The 22,292-nt window shown below is 43.1% G+C and overlaps 1 protein-coding gene across 13 annotated transcripts in view; it reads left to right on the top strand.

Annotated features, from left to right (window-relative positions):
• UNC80 (unc-80 homolog, NALCN channel complex subunit) overlaps positions 1-22,292 on the top strand; it is a 197,931-nt gene that overhangs the window by 142,532 nt on the left and 33,107 nt on the right. For 12 of the 13 annotated variants that reach the window (XM_079974817.1, XM_079974825.1, XM_079974823.1 and 9 more), the window contains 18 exons: positions 1,217-1,348; positions 2,614-2,757; positions 4,596-4,696; positions 6,569-6,655; positions 7,535-7,718; positions 8,816-8,910; positions 9,554-9,643; positions 10,370-10,471; positions 10,678-10,858; positions 11,651-11,919; positions 12,327-12,461; positions 13,196-13,334; positions 14,880-14,976; positions 16,665-16,835; positions 17,199-17,291; positions 18,316-18,351; positions 18,630-18,848; positions 21,011-21,211. In XM_079974817.1, coding sequence (XP_079830943.1) covers positions 1,217-1,348; positions 2,614-2,757; positions 4,596-4,696; positions 6,569-6,655; positions 7,535-7,718; positions 8,816-8,910; positions 9,554-9,643; positions 10,370-10,471; positions 10,678-10,858; positions 11,651-11,919; positions 12,327-12,461; positions 13,196-13,334; positions 14,880-14,976; positions 16,665-16,835; positions 17,199-17,291; positions 18,316-18,351; positions 18,630-18,848; positions 21,011-21,211 — 2,476 coding nt within the window. The remainder of the gene's footprint in view (positions 1-1,216; positions 1,349-2,613; positions 2,758-4,595; positions 4,697-6,568; positions 6,656-7,534; positions 7,719-8,815; positions 8,911-9,553; positions 9,644-10,369; positions 10,472-10,677; positions 10,859-11,650; positions 11,920-12,326; positions 12,462-13,195; positions 13,335-14,879; positions 14,977-16,664; positions 16,836-17,198; positions 17,292-18,315; positions 18,352-18,629; positions 18,849-21,010; positions 21,212-22,292) is intronic. The other variant, XM_079974819.1, reaches the window with a different exon arrangement.

The raw sequence follows: 22,292 nt of genomic DNA, 5'->3' as shown, positions 1-22,292 counted from the left end.
GGATTGACACTCCAGGAAACTGCATAACCCCAAAAGAAGACAGGAGAAGCTCAGATTCAGTTGTTTGAGGACTGAGGGGGGTGTTATATGGAAGATGGTGACAATGGGAGTTTCCTCCTGAAGCAAATAGAATCCGTGCCCAATCCCAATAGAAGCCATGGATTAGAACTGTCCTCAGTGTGATCTTGATCTGGATTGGGAACCACCTGGCTGTTGTTGCCAGCTGGCATCCATTTATCTCCAGGGTTGAAGTCAAACCTTCGGAGAGTTACAGTGCCTGCTTTGGAGACCGAGGCTTGTCTTGTTGCAGCTGGGGCAGATGAAGGCATCTGGTTTTGCTGCTTTAGGTGCACCATGGTGTTTCTTCTCTCTGTGCTCCTCCCAGCAGTCTGGTTGTTTAAAAAGCATTCAGTTCACTAACAATTGTTAACAACTTGGAATAAAAGTCTGACTTGAGTTTTTCACTGTTGAGATAGGTCATTACAGTAGTAATGCTAACAAGCAATAATAAAAACAAGTTGAATGAATACAACTTAAAAACAAAATTAAAATACAACATTAAAATATTGAAATATTGAAATATTAAAATGTAGCCTCATCACAGGAGGAGAAAGGAAAAGAAAAAAAGAAAGAGGGGGAGGGAGGGAATCAAATTGGCTCCAAGCCAAAGGCCAGGCAGAACAACTCTGTTTTACAGGCCCTGCGGAAAGAAATCAGATCCTGCAGGGCCCTGGTCTCATGAGACAGAGCGTTCCACCAGGCCGGAGCCAGTGTTGAAAAGGCCCTGGCTCTGGTTGAAGCTAATCTAACTTCCTTAGGGCCCGGGACCACTAGGTTGTTGCTATTTATGGACCTTGAGGCTCTCCGTGGGGCATACTGGGAGAGGCGGTCCCGTAGGTACGAGGGTCCTAGGCCATGAAGGGCTTTAAAGGTCAAAAGCAGCACCTTAAATCTGACCCTGTACTCCACCGGGAGCCAGTGCAGCTGGAAAAGCACTGGGTGAATATACTCCCATGGCAGAGACCCCGTGAGGAGCCTCGCTGCAGCATTCTGCACCCGCTGGAGTTTCTGGCACAGCTTCAAGGGCAGCCCCACGTAGAGCAAATTACAGTAGTCAAGCCTGGAGGTGACCATCGCATGGATCACTGTAGCCAGTAGACCAGCATAGAACTAGGGTTTAGAAACCAAAATTTACATCTACTATTTGTTCCGTCAGTAGAAGAAGTTGCCAACCTGGCGTCCCGCCGTCTCTCTGTAAGCCCATCCTGCACCTCCAGCACATCTCACAGGAACTACTCCTTCCGCCGTGGCTCAGTTTGGTCAGTGCGTTCAGCAGTCAGTGCTGAAGGTAATGCAGTTTAAGACTGGATATTGATCGTCTTGTTAAATGCCATAGATTCTTTCTTGCATTGATTATGTATTTTTTCAAAGCATTTATACCTTCTTCCTCCCAGAGGAAATGCAAACCATCTCAGGGACCAGTCGTTAAAGTTACATGACTGGTTCCGGCAGAGAAGGAGCCCAATGGAGCTGGTTTCTCAGCAGAGCCAAAGGAATGACTCTGCTTCCCATCAAGCCCTCCCCTCAATCACTGCAGCCTGATGGAATGGGTGCTGTCAGGTGACAGGTGATGGGAGGGAAGAGCCTGGTGGAGCTGCTTTGTCTGTTACATACATTTGGCTTTGCTTATAGCTTGAATCAGGGAATTCATTTATTTTTATTTTATTTAAAACCCATTGTGTATTGTGATAGCAGTCCCAGAGTGGCTTATATAAAATGTAGTATGTAGTAAGACAGGAGGAATCAATATATTACATTACTCTCAACAGTCAGAAAAAAACTAAAATAATAAGAATGAAGAGGCCCAAATATCCTGCAAATGCCAAAGCAAAAGTGTGATTCTTTAGCTGGTTCCTAAGCCTCACAGGAGTCAGAACCAGCTGGATTTCCCTTCAGGGAAGGGAATTTCATAATTGATGCACCATCACCAAGAAGGCCCTCCCTCAGTTTACTATGTAGTAGGGTAACTTACCATGAGGGCTTCTCTCATAGATCTTAACACACTGGCAGGTCTGTATAGCAGATCATGCTCCTTCAGGTATCTAAGGTACAGTGGTACCTCGGTTTACGAACTTAATCTGTTCCAGAAGTCCGTTCTTAAACCGAAACCATTCTTAAACCCAGGTGCGCTTTCCCTAAGGATGCCTCCAGCCGCCGGTGCCCTTCCACCGTTCGGATTCCGTTCTTAGACCGAGGTAAAGTTCGCAAACTGGGACACTACTTCCAGTTTTGCGGAGTTTGTAAACCAAATAGTTTGTAAACAGGGCTGTTCTTAAACCAAGCTACCGCTGTATATGATTTCAATCGAAGGAGTGACAAGCTTCAATTATATTTATGTATAATTTATGTATGTGGGGGCTCTTAAGATCTCGCCATGCTTTCAAACTCCCTTCTCCTTTTTGAATGCTTGAATTAACTTGCAGTCACTGCTGGATTAGATTGCAGTTTAGGAATGTGTTTGTGTTTCCATATTTGCAATGTTTTCTTATGGGAAACAGACTCATTATTAAGCGGGACTCCATTTACACTATATCTGTTTGTTTTCCCCCCTAGATGAGGAACACACGACAGAGCACACACCAAATCATCATGTGCCCCAGCCCCCACAGGCAGTCTTCCCAGCATGTATTTGTGCAGCTGTGCTCCCTATTGTCCACTTAATGGAAGACGGAGAAGTCCGGGAGGATGGAGTAGCAGGTGTTTTTAGTTTTAAGGGTTTTTAGAATAATTAAAATGAATGTGACAGTGCAGTAATTTGGGCTGTGCGATAAATTGCCATATCGTTGAATACCGGTATTGAAATAACATCGTGATAAGTGTTTCAACAAGGCAACATTCTGGTGAACAAAAGGGGGAGACTTAACAGCGTCCCAGGGGGCACATTACAGATAATTTGCAGATAATTTGCAGGCACCTTATCTCCCACTTTGTTTGCTCTCTCCCTCCTAACCAATAAGAAATGAGGACAAGCCCTCACACAAACCAGCACACTCTTTTCAGCTTCACTGGTATCTTTACACTTAGAGCTCAGCTATTGATTCAGAGTCTGCTAACAATCCAGGAGGGGAACCCCCCCCCCCACAAAAAAACAAAGAATTGAAAGCTCTTCTTTCTCCCCCCCCCCCACTCACCCCCACCAGTGGAAAAAAGAGAGGGGGAGTTTTTTATTTTCTGGTGGTGTTTATGTTGTTAGCTTTCCTCCATATCAAAAAGGAAGGGGTTTTTTGTTTGTTTTTTTAAAGGAGACTATCTGGAAAGTAGGACTGCAGCCTAAAACTCTTAAAGCATTCACCCTCCTTTTAGCACTTAAAATCAGTATCTAGCTGGTAGTAAAGGTAAAGGTAAAGGTACCCCTGCCCGTACGGGCCAGTCTTGGCAGACTCTGGGGTTGTGCGCCCATCTCACTCAAGAGGCCAGGGGCCAGCGCTGTCCGGAGACACTTCCGGGTCACGTGGCCAGCGTGACAAAGCTGCATCTGGCGAGCCAGAGCCGCACACGGAAACGCCATTTACCTTCCCGCTGGTAAGCGGTCCCTATTTATCTACTTGCACCCGGAGGTGCTTTCGAACTGCTAGGTTGGCAGGCGCTGGGACCGAGCAGCGGGAGCGCACCCCGCCGCAGGGATTCGAACCGCCGACCTTTCGATCGGCAAGTCCTAGGCACTGAGGCTTTAACCCACAGCGCCACCTGTGTCCCATCTAGCTGGTAGAGAAATCCTTATCTTTCTGTTATAGGCAGAGGGGTTTGTTTTATTGCCTGAATTAGGTCAATTGATTTGTTGCATTCTACAAAATAATTGAAGCAATTTACAGGAATAAATTTTATATAATCCCATGGTTGGTTCCATAAATGGTTTGTTAGGGCATAACAGCCATTTAAAGTATCATTTTCTCATGTTGTAACTGGAGCATGCATTTGCCTCCTTGATTCCTAGCACTTAGTGTGCTTTTGAAGTTTTTAGGACTACTGTTACTGTATTCAAAAGTTTCCTATTTCCAGGTTCCATATTTCACTAAATAAGCAGTAATTAAGTAAAAGTAAAATATTGTAGAAGGATCATTGCCATAGCAAAGATATCACTATATAATGTAGTACTATAAGGCTGCAGTCCTAATATAACATAACAGTCCTGTATTATATAACAGAAGTAAATTCTGTTATATTTAGTGGGACTTATTTCCAAGTAGACCTGTATAGAATTGCACTGCAAATGTGGAACTTCCACTTCAGGCAGTTGTAGAATAGCAATGCCTCAGCTGTTCTAAAGAGCTTTATTGGGAAGCAACTTAAGTGTTGCATGGAAAGGTGAAAACACAGTTGCCATCAGATGGCTCATAATTTAAAATAAACACAAAGAATTGGTTATGTGCAGAAGAGAGATGTAAACTAAAAAATCAAGTTGATTTTAGACTCACAAGGCTAGGTGGGACCTGGCCTAGCTAAAAAAAAAAAGTGAACCATTAGTTATTGCCATGTGACATTTACTTTTTCCTGAAATGGGGCCCAGACTAGCCCTCTCCTTTTGTCTTGTGCAGTGAGTGCCGTGGCTCAGCAAGTCCTGTGGAACTGTCTCATTGAAGATCCTTCTACAGTTCTTCGACATTTTCTGGAGAAACTTACGATCAGCAATCGACAGGTAGAGACTCTGTTTTCTAGTATACAATTAAAATTAATGTACCAGTGGAACTTCTTGTATGTGTTTGTGTTAACGGAAAAATCCGAGGGCTCCCTTGGACAAAAACAAATACACCAACCAGGATAACTTGGAGCAAAACAGCAGCCTGTAGGCTTGGCCTTTATTGAACTGTTGCAACAGGGTGCTCCCCTCACTTGCAGGAGAGAGGAAAGACACAGAAAAATGGTGTGCAAGGCCTTATAAAAACTTTTGAAATTCCCATCCTGTAGGTCAAGCCCACCCCCAGAAACATCATGCATATATCACAGAAAGGAGGGGTTGAGGGAGGGGTGGTGGTGGTAACCTGAGTGTCCTGTCACCTGGCTGATTCCCTTCTCCCCCTCCCCATGAGTCATTTTCCAGGTGACAGAGGGGACTTTGCAGTTTCCTGCCCGCAGAGGGAAGAGCTGATTATTGTCCTTTGTTCCAGTCCATGCTGAATCCACTCCCATATGGAAGTTCTTTGTGATCTTGATTGTCTTCTGTCTAGGACCATCAGGGTTGGCATAGCAATTGGGCAGGGCTCCTGTGGATGTGCTGGTATGGTGAAGGGATTATGGCTGCTGTTATGTACTGAGTTGAATAGGATCCAAACTGCAGCAGTCTGATTGGTCCTAGAACAATAGGATTCAGAATGCAGCAGTCTGATTGGTCCTAGAACAATGCAGCAGTATGATTGGTTGGCAGGAACCACCCAATCATGCTCCAGATATAAGTGAATCCACAACCTGATTGGCTTACAGTAGAATTCCAGAATTAGCCAATCATGTGCAGCCCATTGTGTAAATAATGTATATAAAGCAGATACTTTGAGGGGACTTTCATTCATTCCTCCTCACCACTATGAGCTGAATAAAGAGCATGAAATCACTTTGCGACTCTGAGTATATTTCAGCTGCCCTGTATCAAACCTTCCCCATTTTGTAGTCCTTCCTTCATGGAGTAAAATAAAAGTGGAACAGTGCAAATCCGATGTATGGTTGATTTTCTATGAATTTATAACAGAAGCATAGCGTATGTAGTGTGTGAGTGTGAGTGTGTGTGAAGTTTGTACAAACTGAATGATTTGGGGGGGGGGTTTCCTGCTACATTTGTAATGTTACATTGTCAATGGGTACATAAGAAGATACCTTTGAAACAAGGATGGCTGGGGAACTTCTGGGAAATAATTTTATTAGTGAAACTCACAGCTTTCAGGTTTATTTGAACATGTTAATGAAATATGGAGTTCAGTAGCTGTTTTATAAGCAACTCTTTGTCACTGAGCTATGACCAATTTGAATGGTTAAACCCATTGCTATTTTTCTAGAAAAAGAGCTGCTGGAACTCACCATGAACACCTCCCTTGTTCTCTTAGAAAAACAATGGTGCCCACCTGAGAGGTGTTGGAACTGAGTTCTGGCTGGAAAAAAGCCCTGGTCAAACCTCATATTCTGCCTTTTGAAAACGTATTTATCTTAGAGAAATGTTACCTTCATATGAAGGTTTTAACTTTTATGTGTTGATACTAGTATCAAATACATTTATTTATTATTTTTTAAAATGCCCCAAACCATTTGAGACAAGACTAGGGTACATAGCTGTACCTTCATTCCAGGTTTTATGGATTTCCAGTTTAGTTAACATGAAAGTGAATGACTGGGAAGCCTGTTCAGCTGGCAGGGGTGGAAGTTGGGTACAATAATTTATCCTAGTAGAAGCCGTGAAGTTAACCAATGGAAGGTATTCATATGTATTTGTGGAGTGGATCCTTTTTGATGAAAAGAGTAAAAGTGAGTTAAATTTTGAGAAGAAAGTAATAAAGCTGAAAAGCAAATTCTGCTCTTATTCTAGGATGAGTTGATGTATATGCTGAGGAAACTTCTGCTCAACATTGGAGACTTCCCTGCCCAGACATCCCATATTCTATTTAATTACTTGGTAAGCTGTTCTGAGTCCCTTTCAGAACCAAAACTGTAGCCATTATTTACACATTTCTCCAAAATGTAAACACTGGTCTGATTTGCACCTCCCTAAACCCAAGAAAAGACTTGCTGGGTGTTCCCAAAGTGTAATAAAGGCAAAATACAGTTGGCTGATATTGTGGTGTTGGTTCTGATGCCCATAGTCCTGTGACTAAGAAATAGAAATACAGGAATCAAAACAAAGTGGACCTGAAATATGATTTAACATTACTGAGAGATGATCACTAAAGATTCAAAAGTTTGGGAAAGAACAGGGTCTCTGCTGTTGCTAGTCAGACAAAGTCTTCATAGCTACATGAATCTCACTCATCAGGCTAGGGGCAAGTTAGAACTCTTTCTCTTGACTGAATCACAGCATACAGAAAACTAGATGGGAAGACTCAGTCAAGAGGCTCTTTCAAGCAGCAACACGTGTTCCCTGAGGGGACTTCACATTCATTATTATTTTTTTATTTATACACTGCTTGATTGTAAAAATCCTCAAAGCAATTTACGAAAAGGTAAAATAATAAAATTGAGAAAAATAATAAAACTGAGAAAACAAGTTAATATTCTAAAATAGATTAAAATTACCTCAGCTTTCTAAGCATCTGGTAGGCCTGCTATAAAATAAGAAAGTTTTATAGCAGGCACCCAAAAGAGTACAGTGAAGACGCCTGCTTGATCTCAATAGGCAGGGAGTTCCAAAGTGACACCTGCTTGATCTCAATAGGCAGGGAGTTCCAAATACATTATACTTTGAAACTGAGGATCTCCAGACAAGGGCTAATATGTGCCTAACTGGTGCTCCTTGCAGAACTAAGCCAAATGCAGCCTGTATCTTTGTGATTCATAGGTGGGACTGATCATGTATTTTGTGCGCACGCCATGTGAATGGGGCATGGATGCTATCTCAGCGACTCTGACTTTCCTGTGGGAAGTTGTAGGATATGTAGAAGGACTATTCTTCAAGGATCTCAAACAGACTATGAAGAAGGAACAATGCGAAGTGAAGCTTCTGGTTACTGCCTCAATGCCTGGTATGGAATTCACTATACAGTACATAGACGGGGGCCTTTTAGCCGAATTTGCTTATATTTACTTTTTGCTGCTGCAGCACTGCTGTGTTTCTTTCTCATTATTTTTGATGCACTCCTTTTAATTAAACAATTCAAAGTCAATTCTCTTAAAAATTAATTTCCAGTTTTAAAATTTAAAGTAGGGTTTTAAAATACAATTATTATTAATAATAATTTAAAAGCTAAACTAAACTAAATATGCCCTCACAAAGGACTTGGTAGGTCAGTGATGGGCACTCTCTTTGGCTGATCAGGCCACTTCCCCACCCTCTTCCAACTCCACTGGGGGGATTGACCAGAGCAGGTGTATCAGCCACAACATTTGGAGAACTGGTACCCATCTGCAGAAACGACATTGGGTTGCAATAGACAGTATGTCCTTGTGAGTTCTGTGTTAGCCATGTCTGCTGTAGTGTGAACAACAAAGACACTGATCCAAAAATCATCCTTTTTAACAACACCCCCCCCGAGTTCTCAAATATTATTATTTTTCTTAGAGTATCCCCTGAGGATTCATAAAATATTAACCACAAACACTTCCTAGCTGTTGATGTCTCTTCAAAGATTGCTGTCTACACAATAGAGCCAGCATTGTGTCACAGTTAGCCATGAAACACACTGTGTGACTTGGAGCCAATCATTCTCTCTAAGCCTAACCTACCTATAGAATTGTAGAGTTGGAAGAGACCCTGAGGGTCATCTAGTCTAACCCCCTGCAATGCAAGAATCTCAACTAAAGCATCTATATTTCACAGGGTTCTTGTGAAAATAACATGGGGGGGGGCATGTACAGTTCCATGGGAACTGTGGAGAAAGGGCAGGATATAAATATAAACTGAAATATAGACACTGAACAGTGGCTTTGAAATAGTACTTTATTCCACCACCCCTTTTTCTTTTTCTAACAACCATGTATGCTAGGGTTAATATTACCAGTAGTGTTGGTCTTTTGTAGTCTGGTATAGTATATTAGGACATTAAATTATACTAATTACATTTGACTTTGTATTATACTAATTATATTAGGACAATATTATATTATATTATATTTTTTGTAGGCACCAAGACCCTTGTAGTTCATGGGCAAAATGAATGTGATATCCCAACTCAGTTACCAGTCCATGAGGACACTCAGTTTGAAGCTCTGTTAAAGGTCTGAATACTATTTTATTAAAACAATTCAGAACAATGTTTTGATGCCTATATTTTCAAATCCACCAGTATTATGGAAGTAATGAAATATGAAGCTTCATTTTTCTGTGAATTATTTGTCCCGGTATCAACTTAGATGTGTAAAGACTTCACTTGTAAAAGCATGAATTTCCTCCAGTGTATGGAGCAAAGAAATAGAGTAAATAAAAGAAAATTGTATTAAACATTAACATGCCAACATGGCTGAAACCAGGCAGCTCTTATCCTAAGCAGAAGGAATTGTTTAAGGACATGAAGGGATTCCCAGCTACCACCCTACTTGTGCCTTATATTCACAAGAATGACCAATAAAATACTTGCAGAATTACATCAGTTAATATAACTTTTTAAAAAGAATCTCCAGTATTTCGGATCTGAAGCAAATACTTTCATCCTCTTGAAAAACTATGCAGTTTTTAAAATCCCCCTTTCTACATGCAGTGGTTTATAGAGATGAGATGTGATCACAGGAGGAATTTAGAGTCTAAAATAGATAGCTTTCTTGAATGAAAAAGTATTCTGGAACCCAAATAAGATATTTTAAATTACGTCCTATATGATTTGCTCAAAAGATAACAGCTGCTGCTTATTTCTTTCCATTTCAGGAGTGTTTGGAATTTTTTAACATATCTGAATCCCAATCTTCCAACTATTTCTTAATGGATAAACGATGGAATCTTATTCATTATAATAAGGTGAGACAATGTTTTGTGAGCTGATTTCATGCATTCATTGCTATTGTAAAGGTAAAGGTAAAGGGACCCCTGACCATTAGGTCCAGTCGTGACCGACTCTGGGGTTGCAGCGCTCATCTCGCTTTATTGGCCGAGGGAGCCGGCGTTTGTCCACAGACAGCTTCCTGGTCATGTGGCCAGCATGACTAAGCCGCTTATGGTGAACCAGAGCAGCGCACGGAAACACCATTTACCTTCCCACCGGAGCGGTACCTATTTATCTACTTGTACTTTGACGTGCTTTCGAACTGCTAGGTTGGCAGGAGCAGGGACTGAGCAACGAGAGCTCACCCCATTGCGGGGATTCGAACCGCCGACCTTCTGATCGGCAAGTCCTAGGCTCTGTGGTTTAACCCACAGCACCACCCGCGTCCCCTTCATTGCTATTGACGACTGTGCTTTTCTATGTAAATTGCACCATCTTGGAAAAAGATGTGTTACAAGAAATATTTTGTCTTGCAATTTTAAAATTTTGGAGTAAAGAGCATTCATCCAGTTTTAGAGTCAGAAACATGGATGATTCACCTAGGTGTTGTTGTTGTTTTTAATGCACAGACATTAGATGAGCAACCACAGATAGCATAGCATTCAGCTACTATTAAAGAACATTCATTATTACTGCTGTGATTAAAATTGCATTATTTTATTGGTAAAATATATTTCTTTTTTTCCCCCATTCCACTTCAGACCTATGTCCGTGATATTTATCCATTTCGAAGATCAGTATCTCCCCAGTTGAATTTGGTACACATGAACCCAGAAAGGGGCCAAGAACTCATTCAGAAACAGGTATTCTGTCCCCCTGCCAATAGCTGTGCATCTATTATTACTTGCTTTAGGCTAGGGGTATAAGTGGAACAAAGCATCTGTTAACTAGGTGTCAGATTCAAGACCTAATTGTGGGTGTGTTTTTGGACACTAGTGTTCCTGTGTCAATGTATACATTTTATGTGTGCATACACAATTTCAGACTCTTTCTTTGGCTGTTTTACCAGGTGTTCACACGCAAGCTTGAAGAAGTGGGTCGGGTTCTGTTCCTCATTTCTCTAACCCAGAAGATCCCCGTTGCTCACAAACAGTCTCATGTGTCTCTGTTGCAAGAAGACCTTCTCCGCTTGCCCTCTTTTCCTCGCAGCGCCATTGATGCTGAGTTCTCACTCTTCAGTGATCCACAAGGTACTACAAGGAGAAAGCCTTTGGCTGCAACTCCAGTAGCTCTGTTTTGCTGACTGAGTACACTAAAATGCCAATTGATAACATTAATATTTATTATAATATTACAAGGTTATTTTCAGATCAGAAAGATGTAAGTTAAAGGATCTAGTGTTTGATTATCTAATATGTAAACAAAGCAGCCACTACATTCCTCAAGGTCCATAAATAGCAACACCCTAGTGGTCCCAGGCCCTAAGGAAGTTAGATTGGCTTCAACCAGAGCCAGGGCCTTTTCAACTCTGGCTCCGGCCTGGTGGAACGCTCTGCCTCATGAGACCAGGGCTCTGCAGGATCTGATTTCTTTCCGCAGGGCCTGTAAGACAGAGTTGTTCCGCCTGGCCTTTGGCTTGGAGCCAATTTGATTCCCTCCCTCCCTCTCTCTCTCTCTCTCTCTTTCTTTTCCTTCTCCTCCTGCGATGAGGCTACATTTTAATATTTTAATGTTCCATTATTTTAATGTTGTATTTTATTTTTGTTTTTAAGTTGTAATCATTCTTCTTGTTTTTATTATTGTTTGTAAGCCGCTCTGAGCCCGGCCTTGGCTGGGGAGGGCGGGGTATAAATAAAAAATTATTATTATTATTATTATTATTATTATTATTATTATTATTATTACATTTCCCCACCCGCCGTCAGCATATCTGCAGAGGCAATGGTTCACAGTGGAGATTTTCCTTGGAATGCCAGGTGTTTATTCATCTTTGAGGCAAGCTGCTGTGTTTGAAACTCATGTTGCTCACCTTGTTCTTATAGCTGGAAAGGAGCTATTTGGCCTTGACACCCTTCAGAAAAGCCTTTGGATTAAACTGCTAGAGGAGATGTTTCTCGGGATGCCTAGTGAATTTCCCTGGGGGGATGAAATTATGCTCTTCCTCAACGTATTCAATGGAGCCCTGATCCTGCACCCTGAGGACAGTGCCCTGTTGAGGCAATATGCTGCCACTGTCATCAACACAGCCGTACATTTCAACCACCTCTTCTCTCTCAGTGGGTACCAGTGGATTCTCCCCACTATGCTCCAGGTGAGTCTCTCACCAGAGAGAAATGAACAGGCCTGAACTAGCCATGAAGTCAATTCTGCAACTGTGAAGGGCCCTGATCAAGCTGGAAAGTCCTGTTACGTTAAACTTGCCTTGGAGCTCCTTGATGTGGAGAAAGGGTGCTGATTTTGCTTCTTGCACTGGCCGTATCTGCTCCTTGCACTTGGTCACTTCAGAACATAGCGTTTCAGTTCTTCACATGATTTAAGGACACGAGCCACATTGTCGTGGCTTTGTAGAGAAATATGAAATCCAAATTGTCTGTCCATCCATCCATCCATCTAATGAACAGGAGGAACAGTGAAATGTGGAACTTTAGAGTGTGATTTTGCAATGGGTCATCATGCCTATCAATCAAATAGTACCTTTAGTGTTTTCTCTCTGTCCAGGTATATGCTGACTACGAAAGCAACCCACAGCTCCGTCAAGCAATTGAGTTTGCCTGCCGTCAATTTTACATTCTACATCGTAAGCCCTTTGTACTACAATTGTTTGCCAGTGTGGCTCCTCTCTTGGAGTTTCCTGTGAGTACAAATGGATTCCCAACAACTTCCCCCTCCCTCCAAGATTTTAAAGATGACTCATGGTGCACTCACTTGCAAAACTCTCTCATCTTGTGGGAATGTCAAGCTTGCAAGCGCATGTTCCATTGCGGGGTGGGGTGGGGGGAGGGGTTCCTGCTCCCATATACAAATGCAGCACCTAATTCTAGGTGACAGGGCTGCATCTTCCTGTTCAGTCTCCTGTTCGGTTGCTGCCACCTCCTGTTCAGCATCCCATACTGGCTGATCAAAGCGCTCCCCAACTTCCATTGAGGCTCTCACAAAGCAGGATCTGGCATCCCCGCTTCTCCTGCGAAATGGCTGAAGTTGGGGCGGAAAAGGTAATCTGCCCTCCTTCAACCCAGGTTCCCACAGTTCAGCCGTCTCTCTGTCTGTTCTTCCTCCTCCTCTGCTTGGGCCTACCAATCCCAGCCTGATCCTGACAGTGCTGTGGGGCTCATGGAACTGACTTCCTGATCTTTCACAGGAAAGTGTTGTTCAGTATCTCTATCAGAAGTTTAGACCACCTTGGGGGGGGGGGCAGGATCTCCATTTTCCACATGTAACATACAATCACCCTGTAGTACTGGATTCAAGCTAGTAGAATTTTTGTAAAACATATAACTATATACATATGATGCTACTTCCATCTGTAAGTGTAACAAAATGTAAATGGAACCTGAAAATCAGAATTACATTTATTTTTTGAAATGCAGGATGCAACAAACAATGCACCCAACAAAGGCGTATCAGCTCAGTGCCTGTTTGATCTGCTGCAGTCCTTAGAAGGAGACACTCCTGACAACCTGGACATTCTGGAACTAGTGAAAGCAGAAAAGCCTCTAAAATCATTAGGTATTTCCAAAGTTTCTTTGAATTAGCTTTTTTATGAAATAAATATGTCTTTTCTGTTAACCTTTGAACATACTTCAGCTTCAACTCTTATTATTTATTTAGGTTTAAAATGCCAATGTGTTCACCCCACTTTATCAGCATGAAGGACATTATTTATATAATTATTTATAGATGGCCTTTTGGCAGTCCAAGGCAGTACACAAAACTGTTTATAAAGTATTAAAAATTCAATAGTTATTGTCTACCATAATTTGTCCATTCATCCAACCTTTGTTTTGGACAGACTCCCAAGACCTGCCCATTGCAATACACACAAACTCTCCCATAATAGCAAACACCTGCCTGTCCTCCTGAAGCACAGTGAGGCTTCTTTCAAGCCTCTACATTCTTAACCCCCTGCCTCCTTAACTCTAAAAGTAAGCATCGCTGCAGCAGTGGCACAGGGGATTTCATAGTCACTCCAGGAAAAATGTCTTGTTCTGAGGGCCTACTCAGAGCAAGGCAGGAGCTGGATACAAGAGGTCTTGCTGTTCGGTGGGCAGCAGCAGCAGGACTTGTTGGCAACCAGTGGTGGGCCCAAGGCCTCAGTATGCCACCGCGCCTGCCCACCTCCTGAGGCAGTTGCTTCAGTTTGCCTAGTGGAAGGGCTGGCATTTTCCTTGTGGGAAAACAGTTTCCTTGCTGAACTGTTGTTCAGCAGCCGAAGTGCTTCTGACATGCACAGTTTCAGCTGCCATGACAATTCCGACTGACAAACCTTTTCCAAACCATTTTGCACAGGGATGGAGAACTTGTGACCCTCCTTATGTTGTTGGGCTCCAGCTGCCATCATGCCCGACCATTAGCACTGTTTGCTAGGGCTGATGGGAGAGTCCAACAATGTCTGAATGGGAGCCAGCTAACTTGCACCAGAGCGCAGGAGCCAAAATAGGACAACCTGGGATCCAGTCAGAAGTCTGGATGACTTCTGTAATTCTGGGGTGTCCTGCTCAAAGTAGGATAGCTGAGAAGTATGCAACATGGGACATGGTGCCTAGGAGCCGTCACTGTTAGCAGGAAGGAAGTGAGCAGGGAAGGGAGGATTTGTTTGCTCTGATCTCACCGCAGCAGCATCTTGCCCTGGCAGTGCTAAGGAGATTGCTAAGGCCAAAAGTCTGTTGTTGGTGGGTGTATTTAATTTTGCTAACTTATGTGCTAACTAACCAGCCAATATCAGCTGCAATATAGGTTAATAACTAATAATAGGTTAATAACTAAACCTATTGCTAAAGTTCATTGTAGGTCAAATTTACTCTTGTGCCATTATTATCATCATAAAAAACCTTCAGGGATAAATCCTATTATACAAATCAAGATCTGCAATAGAAAGAGAATTACTTGCCTAAGAAATCATGGTGAGCGGGTGGCTAAGCCCACAAAATATCGGATTACAGTTCAGTAATCAATTTACTGGGCTGCTGTTGATTTGTTGAATAGATCTCTCCTCCTTATTGTGTCACCCCCATTTCACAGAATTTATAATCTACTCCCCCCCCCCCTTTGCAGATTTCTGCTACGGCAACGAGGACCTGACTTTTTCCATCAGCGAGGCCATAAAGTTATGTGTAACAGTTGTTGCATATGCCCCTGAGTCATTCAGAAGGTAACCAATGTTTTGGGGTTGGAGTTTGAGTGCATTTGCAAATAAAACTCTGATGGCATGAGCCTAGCAGAAAGAGAGAGAGTGGTACCTTGGTTCCCAAACTTAATCCATTCCGGAAATCCGTTCCAAAACCAAGGCGTACTTTCCCATAGAAAGTAATGCAAAATGGATTAATCCGTTCCAGACTTTTAAAAACAACCCCTAAAACAGCAATTTAACATTACTTTTACTATCTAACAAGACCATTGATCCTTAAAATGAAAGCAATAAACCAGGCTGCAATCTACTACCCAGTATCAAAAACTGGCAGTGATCTACCCATTGTCATTGTGCACCAGGTGCATGAAGGGGGAGTTCAAGGGGGGGGGGGAGGAAAGGCCAAAAAAAATTCTCTCTCTGAGGAGCCAGTCGGCTCCCTCCCCCCCGCCAGCCCTTTCTCCCCCCCTAAGACTGCTTTCCCCCCCCAGCCCTTCTGGATCCCTCCCCTCCCTGTCCAGCACCTTCTCCAGGGCTGGCATGAGCAGCCTCCGCCACTTGGGCACATTCTCCTCACTGAAGAACTCATCCTGCAGTGGCAGCACCTGCATCCTGCCCGTGCTGCCCCACGCCCTGTGAGGGGAAGCGGTGGCATGTCACTGCTGGGGCCTAGCCGCTTGGCATTGCTCTGGGGCCTGGAGCGGCGGCCATGGGTGACACCTGGTACCGGAGGATCGGGCAGTTGATGCTGCAGTGGCGGCAATGGTGGCGGAGGGACCCAGCCCTAGGGGGTGGTGACATCCCTTGCCCGCTCGCTTGCCGCCTGGTGCTGGGTCACTCCTCCACCTTTGCCGCCACTGCAGCATCAACTACTCCCACCTCCAATTCTGGATGTTGCCTGCAGCTGCTGTGACCCCAGCACTGAGTCAGGGAAGGCCAGGCCAGGCGGCAAGAGAGCAGGCAACAGAAGTGTGGCACTCAAAATGGAAGTGCAACACTCAGAATGGAGCACGTTTGGATCCAAAAATAGTTTGCAAACCAGAACACCTACTACCGTTTTTGCGGTGTATGAATTCCAAGTTGTTTGTGAACTAAGCTGTTCAAAAACCGAGGTACCACTGTATGTCTCCTTTTTTGAAAAGTATAATATGGGCAAATTATGGCCCTATGTATGATTTAAACCTTTTCCAAAGCTGCCTTTTAAAAAAGTTTTTAAATGGTGTGTATATTTCTAGGGAATAGAAGAGCTGTTCAGGAGTTGAAGTTGTGCTTGCTTCTCAGACTGTCAGTTGCTTTGAAGACCATATGCCTAGGATTGTGCTTGTGCACTGCTTGCTCTACTTCAGTAAACATAACCCAACATATGCACATGGCTCCTCTTGTTGGATCGTGAAATGTTTTTTAGAGCTGTCATTTTACTCTTAGCACCTACCCTGATTGTTTCAGGTAGGCTGCCTGATTTTTAACAGTGCAGTGCATTTTTATTCAATTAAACATTTGTTTAGTAATTATTAATACTATAATCATAATTTCTTTAATTATCTAACTGTTAAACTCAAAATATCGCTCCAAGGAAGCTATCCAAGCCCGTCAGTGCTGTGCGAAGAAGCAGGGAGCAAGTTATATGCTTATTCAAATTATTAGAATTCTGTATGCTTGGGTGCACCCTTGGTTTGATTGATTTCATCCTCACATGATTCACACGGGCTCAGTCTTCAGATGCTGATGGTCCTTGAAGCCCTGGTTCCCTGTTACCTGCAGAGGCTTAAGAGGCAAACTTCCCAAGTGGAGACAGTGACAGCGGCTCGAGAGGAGATTGCTGCTACCGCTGCTCTTGCTACATCCTTACAAGCCCTCTTGTACAGTGTAGAAGTTCTTACCAGGTGAGCTGCTCCACTTTTGTGACTGTGACCATGGAGAACGTAGGAGGTGAAGAACACAAGAAAATTATTTCATGTTAGTCCCTGTTGTAAAAGTTGATAGGTGTTCTTTCATGAGGACTGATTTGAATTGCCAAAGGAGAATTCAGATCAGCACAATCTTCAAATATGATACAAAAAGTGTGGGGTGTTTTATTTCAATATTTAATTAGCAAAATCTGTTTAGGTGAAAAACTTGAGGTCAAAAGCAAATACTGGACCTTGATCACAGCATTTGGGTGATAAAAATTCACATTTCTGTGGTAAATGCAAAAATTGTCACCAGGATATTAGTTTTTGACCCTGCCTTTTTTCCCCATTAAACAGGCCAATGACTGCCCCTCAGATGAGTCGCTGTGATCAAGGCCATAAAGGAACCACTACTGCTAACCATACTATGTCGTCTGGAACAAATACTAGGTAATTAACTGGGGCTGTCCTATGACTTGCTGATCCAAGCTCCAGTTCCTAACGTTCCTGATGATATTGTATGCGTGTGTACATAGTTTCATGGGGAAACATGGAGTTTGGGACTATGGCTTTGGGAGAAGAACGTAAGAATTGCCTTGCTGGATCAAGCCAAAGGCCCATCTTTCCCAATTTCTTTTGTTTCCAGCAGTAGCCTGCCCAATACTCACAGGAAACTTGCAAGCACAACATGAAAGAGACGATAATTATATGATGTTATCTGTTTACAGCACCTGGAGAGCAGAGCTAGAATGCGTGTGTGTGTAGAGAAGGTTCCTTGTTTCCCCATGAAACTTTATACACACACAACATACATAGGGTCCAGTAATCCTACCCACCCCACGTCCCTCCCCATGACAAGAGGGGATCTAAGTTCTACTGAGCAAGATGAACCTCAGGCTGGAGCTCCAGGCAGAGGCAAGCCAATGTGCCTCTCCTTCTCCCCTTCTGCATTAAGCTGAAGACAGGAGGCTGAGTCATGTGGGCTACCCTCTGTGCCTAAGAGCATTCCAAGCTCAGAGCATCCATTGGGTGCAGATGCGATCTTCCATGCCTCTGCCACCCACCTCTGCTCTTGGCTGAAGGCTGGCTGCTTTGCCTGAGCACTGTCAGGAACAACCACTTCAGGTGCTCAGAGCACCTGTTGGGCACTGAACCAAAGCAATCCAATACCTCTCCACCTGCCCCCATCACCTCTAAGATGAAGGCTTGCCTCTGCACTTGATCGGGTATTCTGAGTTTAGAACACCCGTTGAGCATAGAGGCAGAGCATTTATGGATTGGAGTTCATGCACAGACAACTCCATGGAAGTGTTACACCCATGCATGGATGTCAGGTGGTGTCAAAAGCAGAATAAGTGTGTTGGGAGGGAAGGCATGCTCACCACATGCTGTGGGAGCATTGTCTGAAGGGGTCCAAAGTGTATTTAAGGTCCTCGGTCTTTTCCCTTATACCATTTTCCCTCTGTATTTCTAGATACCCAGATCAAGGAGCCAAACTGCACTTTATCAGGTACTGTAAGTTTGCCACCCAGTCTCCTTAGCATTTGTGATGAACACCTCTGCAGTTTTCTCTCTCCCTAGGTTCCAGTGTCGACAATTTGCTACAAGGGGAAATTGACAATAGACTTTTTATCTCTATCTAGTCTCCCTAGCTGCTCACTCTTCATTTTCTGTCGATTGCCAAGCCATGATTTTCATGGGTTCAAAAGGAGGAGTTCGTTACAATCTTTTATTTTATCAGTGCATTTTCTCTGTTTGCACCTTCATATTCTGCATCTTTCCCTTCAGGGAAAACCTTCACTTGCTGGAGGAAGGCCAAGGCATTCAGCGCGAGGAGCTAGATGAACGCATTGCTAGGGAGGAGTTCAGGAGACCCCGTGAGTCCCTGTTGAATATCTGTACTGAGTTCTATAAACACTGTGGCCCCAGACTGAAGATTTTGCAGAACCTAGCTGGAGAGCCCAGAGTGACTTCCTTAGAGCTGCTGGATGTTAAGTCTCATATGAGGTATTATTTTAATAACACATTAAGTATATGTCTGAAATATGTACAGTATATATATGAAATATGTAAAACATATATCAAACTGTTGAAGCATATATGGTAATATATTGCAGGAGCTTTATTTAATGTTATCACAACACCTTTATGGAAAATCCTAAAGCTTTTGACAACAGAAGCTCATGCATAAACCAAATCATGGCTAAGCATAAACGTGTGTGCGCATTGCTCATCCCTTGGTCCTGCTGCTGCTGCACAACCTGGAGCTAGGCCATAGTTTGGCTTTGTGTTACACCCAGACTTGTTAAATTGCAAGCTCTTTGTATTGCTTTAGCTGAAACCGTTAGCCCCACCTAAAGTATGGTGTTGAGTTCTGGGTTAGCCTAGAGAAGGGAAGATTAAAGGGAGGCAGTATAGGCATGCAGAAGAAGGAGCAGGCTTGTCCTCTTTTGTTCCAGGGGCAGGATTTGAAACTGTGGATGGAAATTTACAAGAAACATTTAGCATTAAAAGCTCAGCTAGAGTTGGTAGTTCAAAAGGGGAAACCATGTGGAATTAGTAAGATGTATTTATCAGAAATAACAGGTTATCATAGCTCAGTTTATTAAGCCTAAATATGTACACAAGCCTCCTGCTTGTGCACAGAACCTATTTGCCACTTCTGTCATGTGACCCATAATAAAACAAGGAAACTACTAATTAACCTTAGTGTCCGCTGTTGTCTGAAGTAGAAAATTGTATACTAGCATTGCAACAAGCCAGGTTGTTAATACATCAAGTGCAAACTATATTTTAATATCCTGGCTTTTTCTGACGCTGTTAACCATAGGTTTCCATTTTGGATGAAATAGGAAACTATGATTATTTAGAGGCTTCCTGTTTTAATTGCAGCTGATGGCAAAGGGCTTACAAGTTCAGGCAAACAGCTGGTGCATAATTTAGTTTATATAGCTATCTATATCTCCATCAAATCTGGCATCCATGTTTAGCACTTATTTGTAATATCAGGGGAAGAGAGCCTTTGACCTTGTTACTTGTAATCCTTGGGCAGTTGATTTGTGCATTTTTGGATCCTACATGTGGTTGCTTCATAGCTGTTTTTACATCTACAGGATGGAGTTCAAGAGGTTTCTCACTTTCTTCATGACCTGCTGATACATTGTTACTCAATATATGCCATTGATTTATGATTTTTTTAAGTTGTGTCTCCAGTTGAATTAGTGTAATACTTACCTTGGCTGTGGAAACAAATAGCTGCTTCTATTGTGGTTGAGGTTCCTCATGTAAACATTTTAAAAGCAAGTTCTCTCAGTGATTGCAGCTTCATGAAAGTTTGGTTTGTGTATTTTAACAGCTTCACTTACTTTAGTCTTTATGAATAATCAAGAACTAAAACTGAGCTGAGGCTGTTTTGAATCTTGTTACGAAAAATGATAGAAAGACATGCATAGGACATTTTCTTGCTGAGCCACTCAGACATTGTCTGGAGCAAAGTGAAACTGATGGTGCACTCATAGGTTTAAGTCTCTTAAGTTTTTATGTTCCTTTAGTTTTGCCATGGAGTGTTGCAGTGGTGGCCAGCCCATTGCCCACAGCCATTCTCTGCAGCCCACCAAGCCTTAGAGAGCTCCACTCATTTTTCACTACTGCCCATCAACTGGGCTCTGGGGGGTAGGTAGCATGGGGGAGGGTAGTGATCTTCTGTGTGTTGGTAAGGATCGCTGTCCTGTGCTTTTATCTCCCCACTTCAATTGTGCCCCCCAACCACAAACAGCTAGGCTTGGGAAGCACAAATTCAATGGTGCTATGCGTTCTCAGGGAGGCTCCTCCCTGTGTTTCTATCTACCCATGTGGGGTATGTGCACACATGTGTAACCGAGTGCTAACGTCTCTGTGTTAATCTGTATTGGCACGGCAGGTTCTGGTCATGCCTATGGGCTTGTGCCCCTCCACCACCACCCCATCCCCACCTGTAACCCACAGGGCCAAAATAGTGACCCACTTCTGGCTCACTGTGATCCTCAAGTGTGCTGGAAGTTGTGTTCTTAGATCACTTAACGTTCTTTTGAATGGGGTGTATTTTCCCACTGTGCAGTGGTTGTGGCTCTCTACAAAGGGGCTCACTTGGTAGAATCTGAGATTTCCCTCTTAACGAGCAGTAATTTTAGGTTGGCAGAAATTGCACATTCCCTTCTGAAGCTGGCACCTTACGACACCCAGACGATGGAGAGCCGTGGGCTCCGGCGATACATCATGGAGATGCTGCCCATCACTGACTGGACGGCCGAGGCAGTGAGGCCTGCCTTAATCCTCATCTTAAAGCGATTGGATCGTATGTTCAATAAAATTCACAAGATGCCTACTTTGAGGTGAGCATGTATGACGGAAACCTACAGGGGTCCGTTTCTGTTGTTGCAAGCCTTGAAGGAAGGGTATGTCATTTTATTGACAGTGTTTTGCTGCACTGAACTCTCACAGCAAAAAAATAAATAAATGTATTTTTCCTATTGTTGTATATGCATGCGGCCACATTTGTGAGACAACAATAGAGGAAATGCATCTTTTATGATGAACCATAGCAGAACTGGTAAAAATATGGCATCCACCACAAAACAGGTGCCCAGGAATAATACTTTTGTTGATTTTGTCATTTCTAAAATCTCATGATTTTAAGAATGAAGCATATGTGATATAAATTCTGCAGGACCGTGAATACGTTTTGTTGTAACTGTCTGTAACTGTATTAAAATAATAATAATAATAATAATAATAATAATAATAATAATAATAATAATAATAATTTATTATTTATACCCCGCCCATCTGGCTGGGCCTCCCCAGCCACTCTGGGCGGCTTCCATAGAAAGCAAAAATACAATAAAATATCACACGTTAAAAACTTCCCTGAACAGGGCTGCCTTAAGATGTCTTCTGAATGTCAGGTAGTTGTTTATCGCTTTGACATCTGCTGGAAGGGCATTCCACAGGGCGGGCGCCACTACCGAGAAGGCCCTCTGCCTGGTTCCCTGTAGCTTTACTTCTCGCAATGAGGGAACCGCCAGAAGGCCCTCGGCGCTGGACCTCAGCGTCCGGGCAGAATGATGGGGGTGGAGACGCTCCTTCAGGTATACTGGACCGAGGCCGTTTAGGGCTTTAAAGGTCAGCACCAACACTTTGAATTGTGCTCGGAAACGTACTGGGAGCCAGTGTAGGTCTTTCAAGTGTTATATGGTCTCGGCGGCCGCCCCCAGTCACCAGTCTAGCTGCCGCATTCTGGATTAGTTGTAGTTTCCGAGTCACCTTCAATGCACTTAAATGCAGGATTATAAACTTTATGGAGCTTAAAAAGCCATATGAATAGTCTTATTTTGCAAAGGCAAAGAAAAATGAGGTCGTTTCAGAAGTCATTGAGACAGGGCTCATGCACACTTCCTCTGGTCCTACTTCTTT

Source organism: Podarcis cretensis (assembly GCF_951804945.1).
Source record: "Podarcis cretensis genome assembly, chromosome: 1".
In the NCBI taxonomy this organism is placed as follows: domain Eukaryota; kingdom Metazoa; phylum Chordata; class Lepidosauria; order Squamata; family Lacertidae; genus Podarcis; species Podarcis cretensis.
Note: the sequence above shows the minus strand (reverse complement) of the source record. Positions and strands in the feature narration are given on the sequence as shown.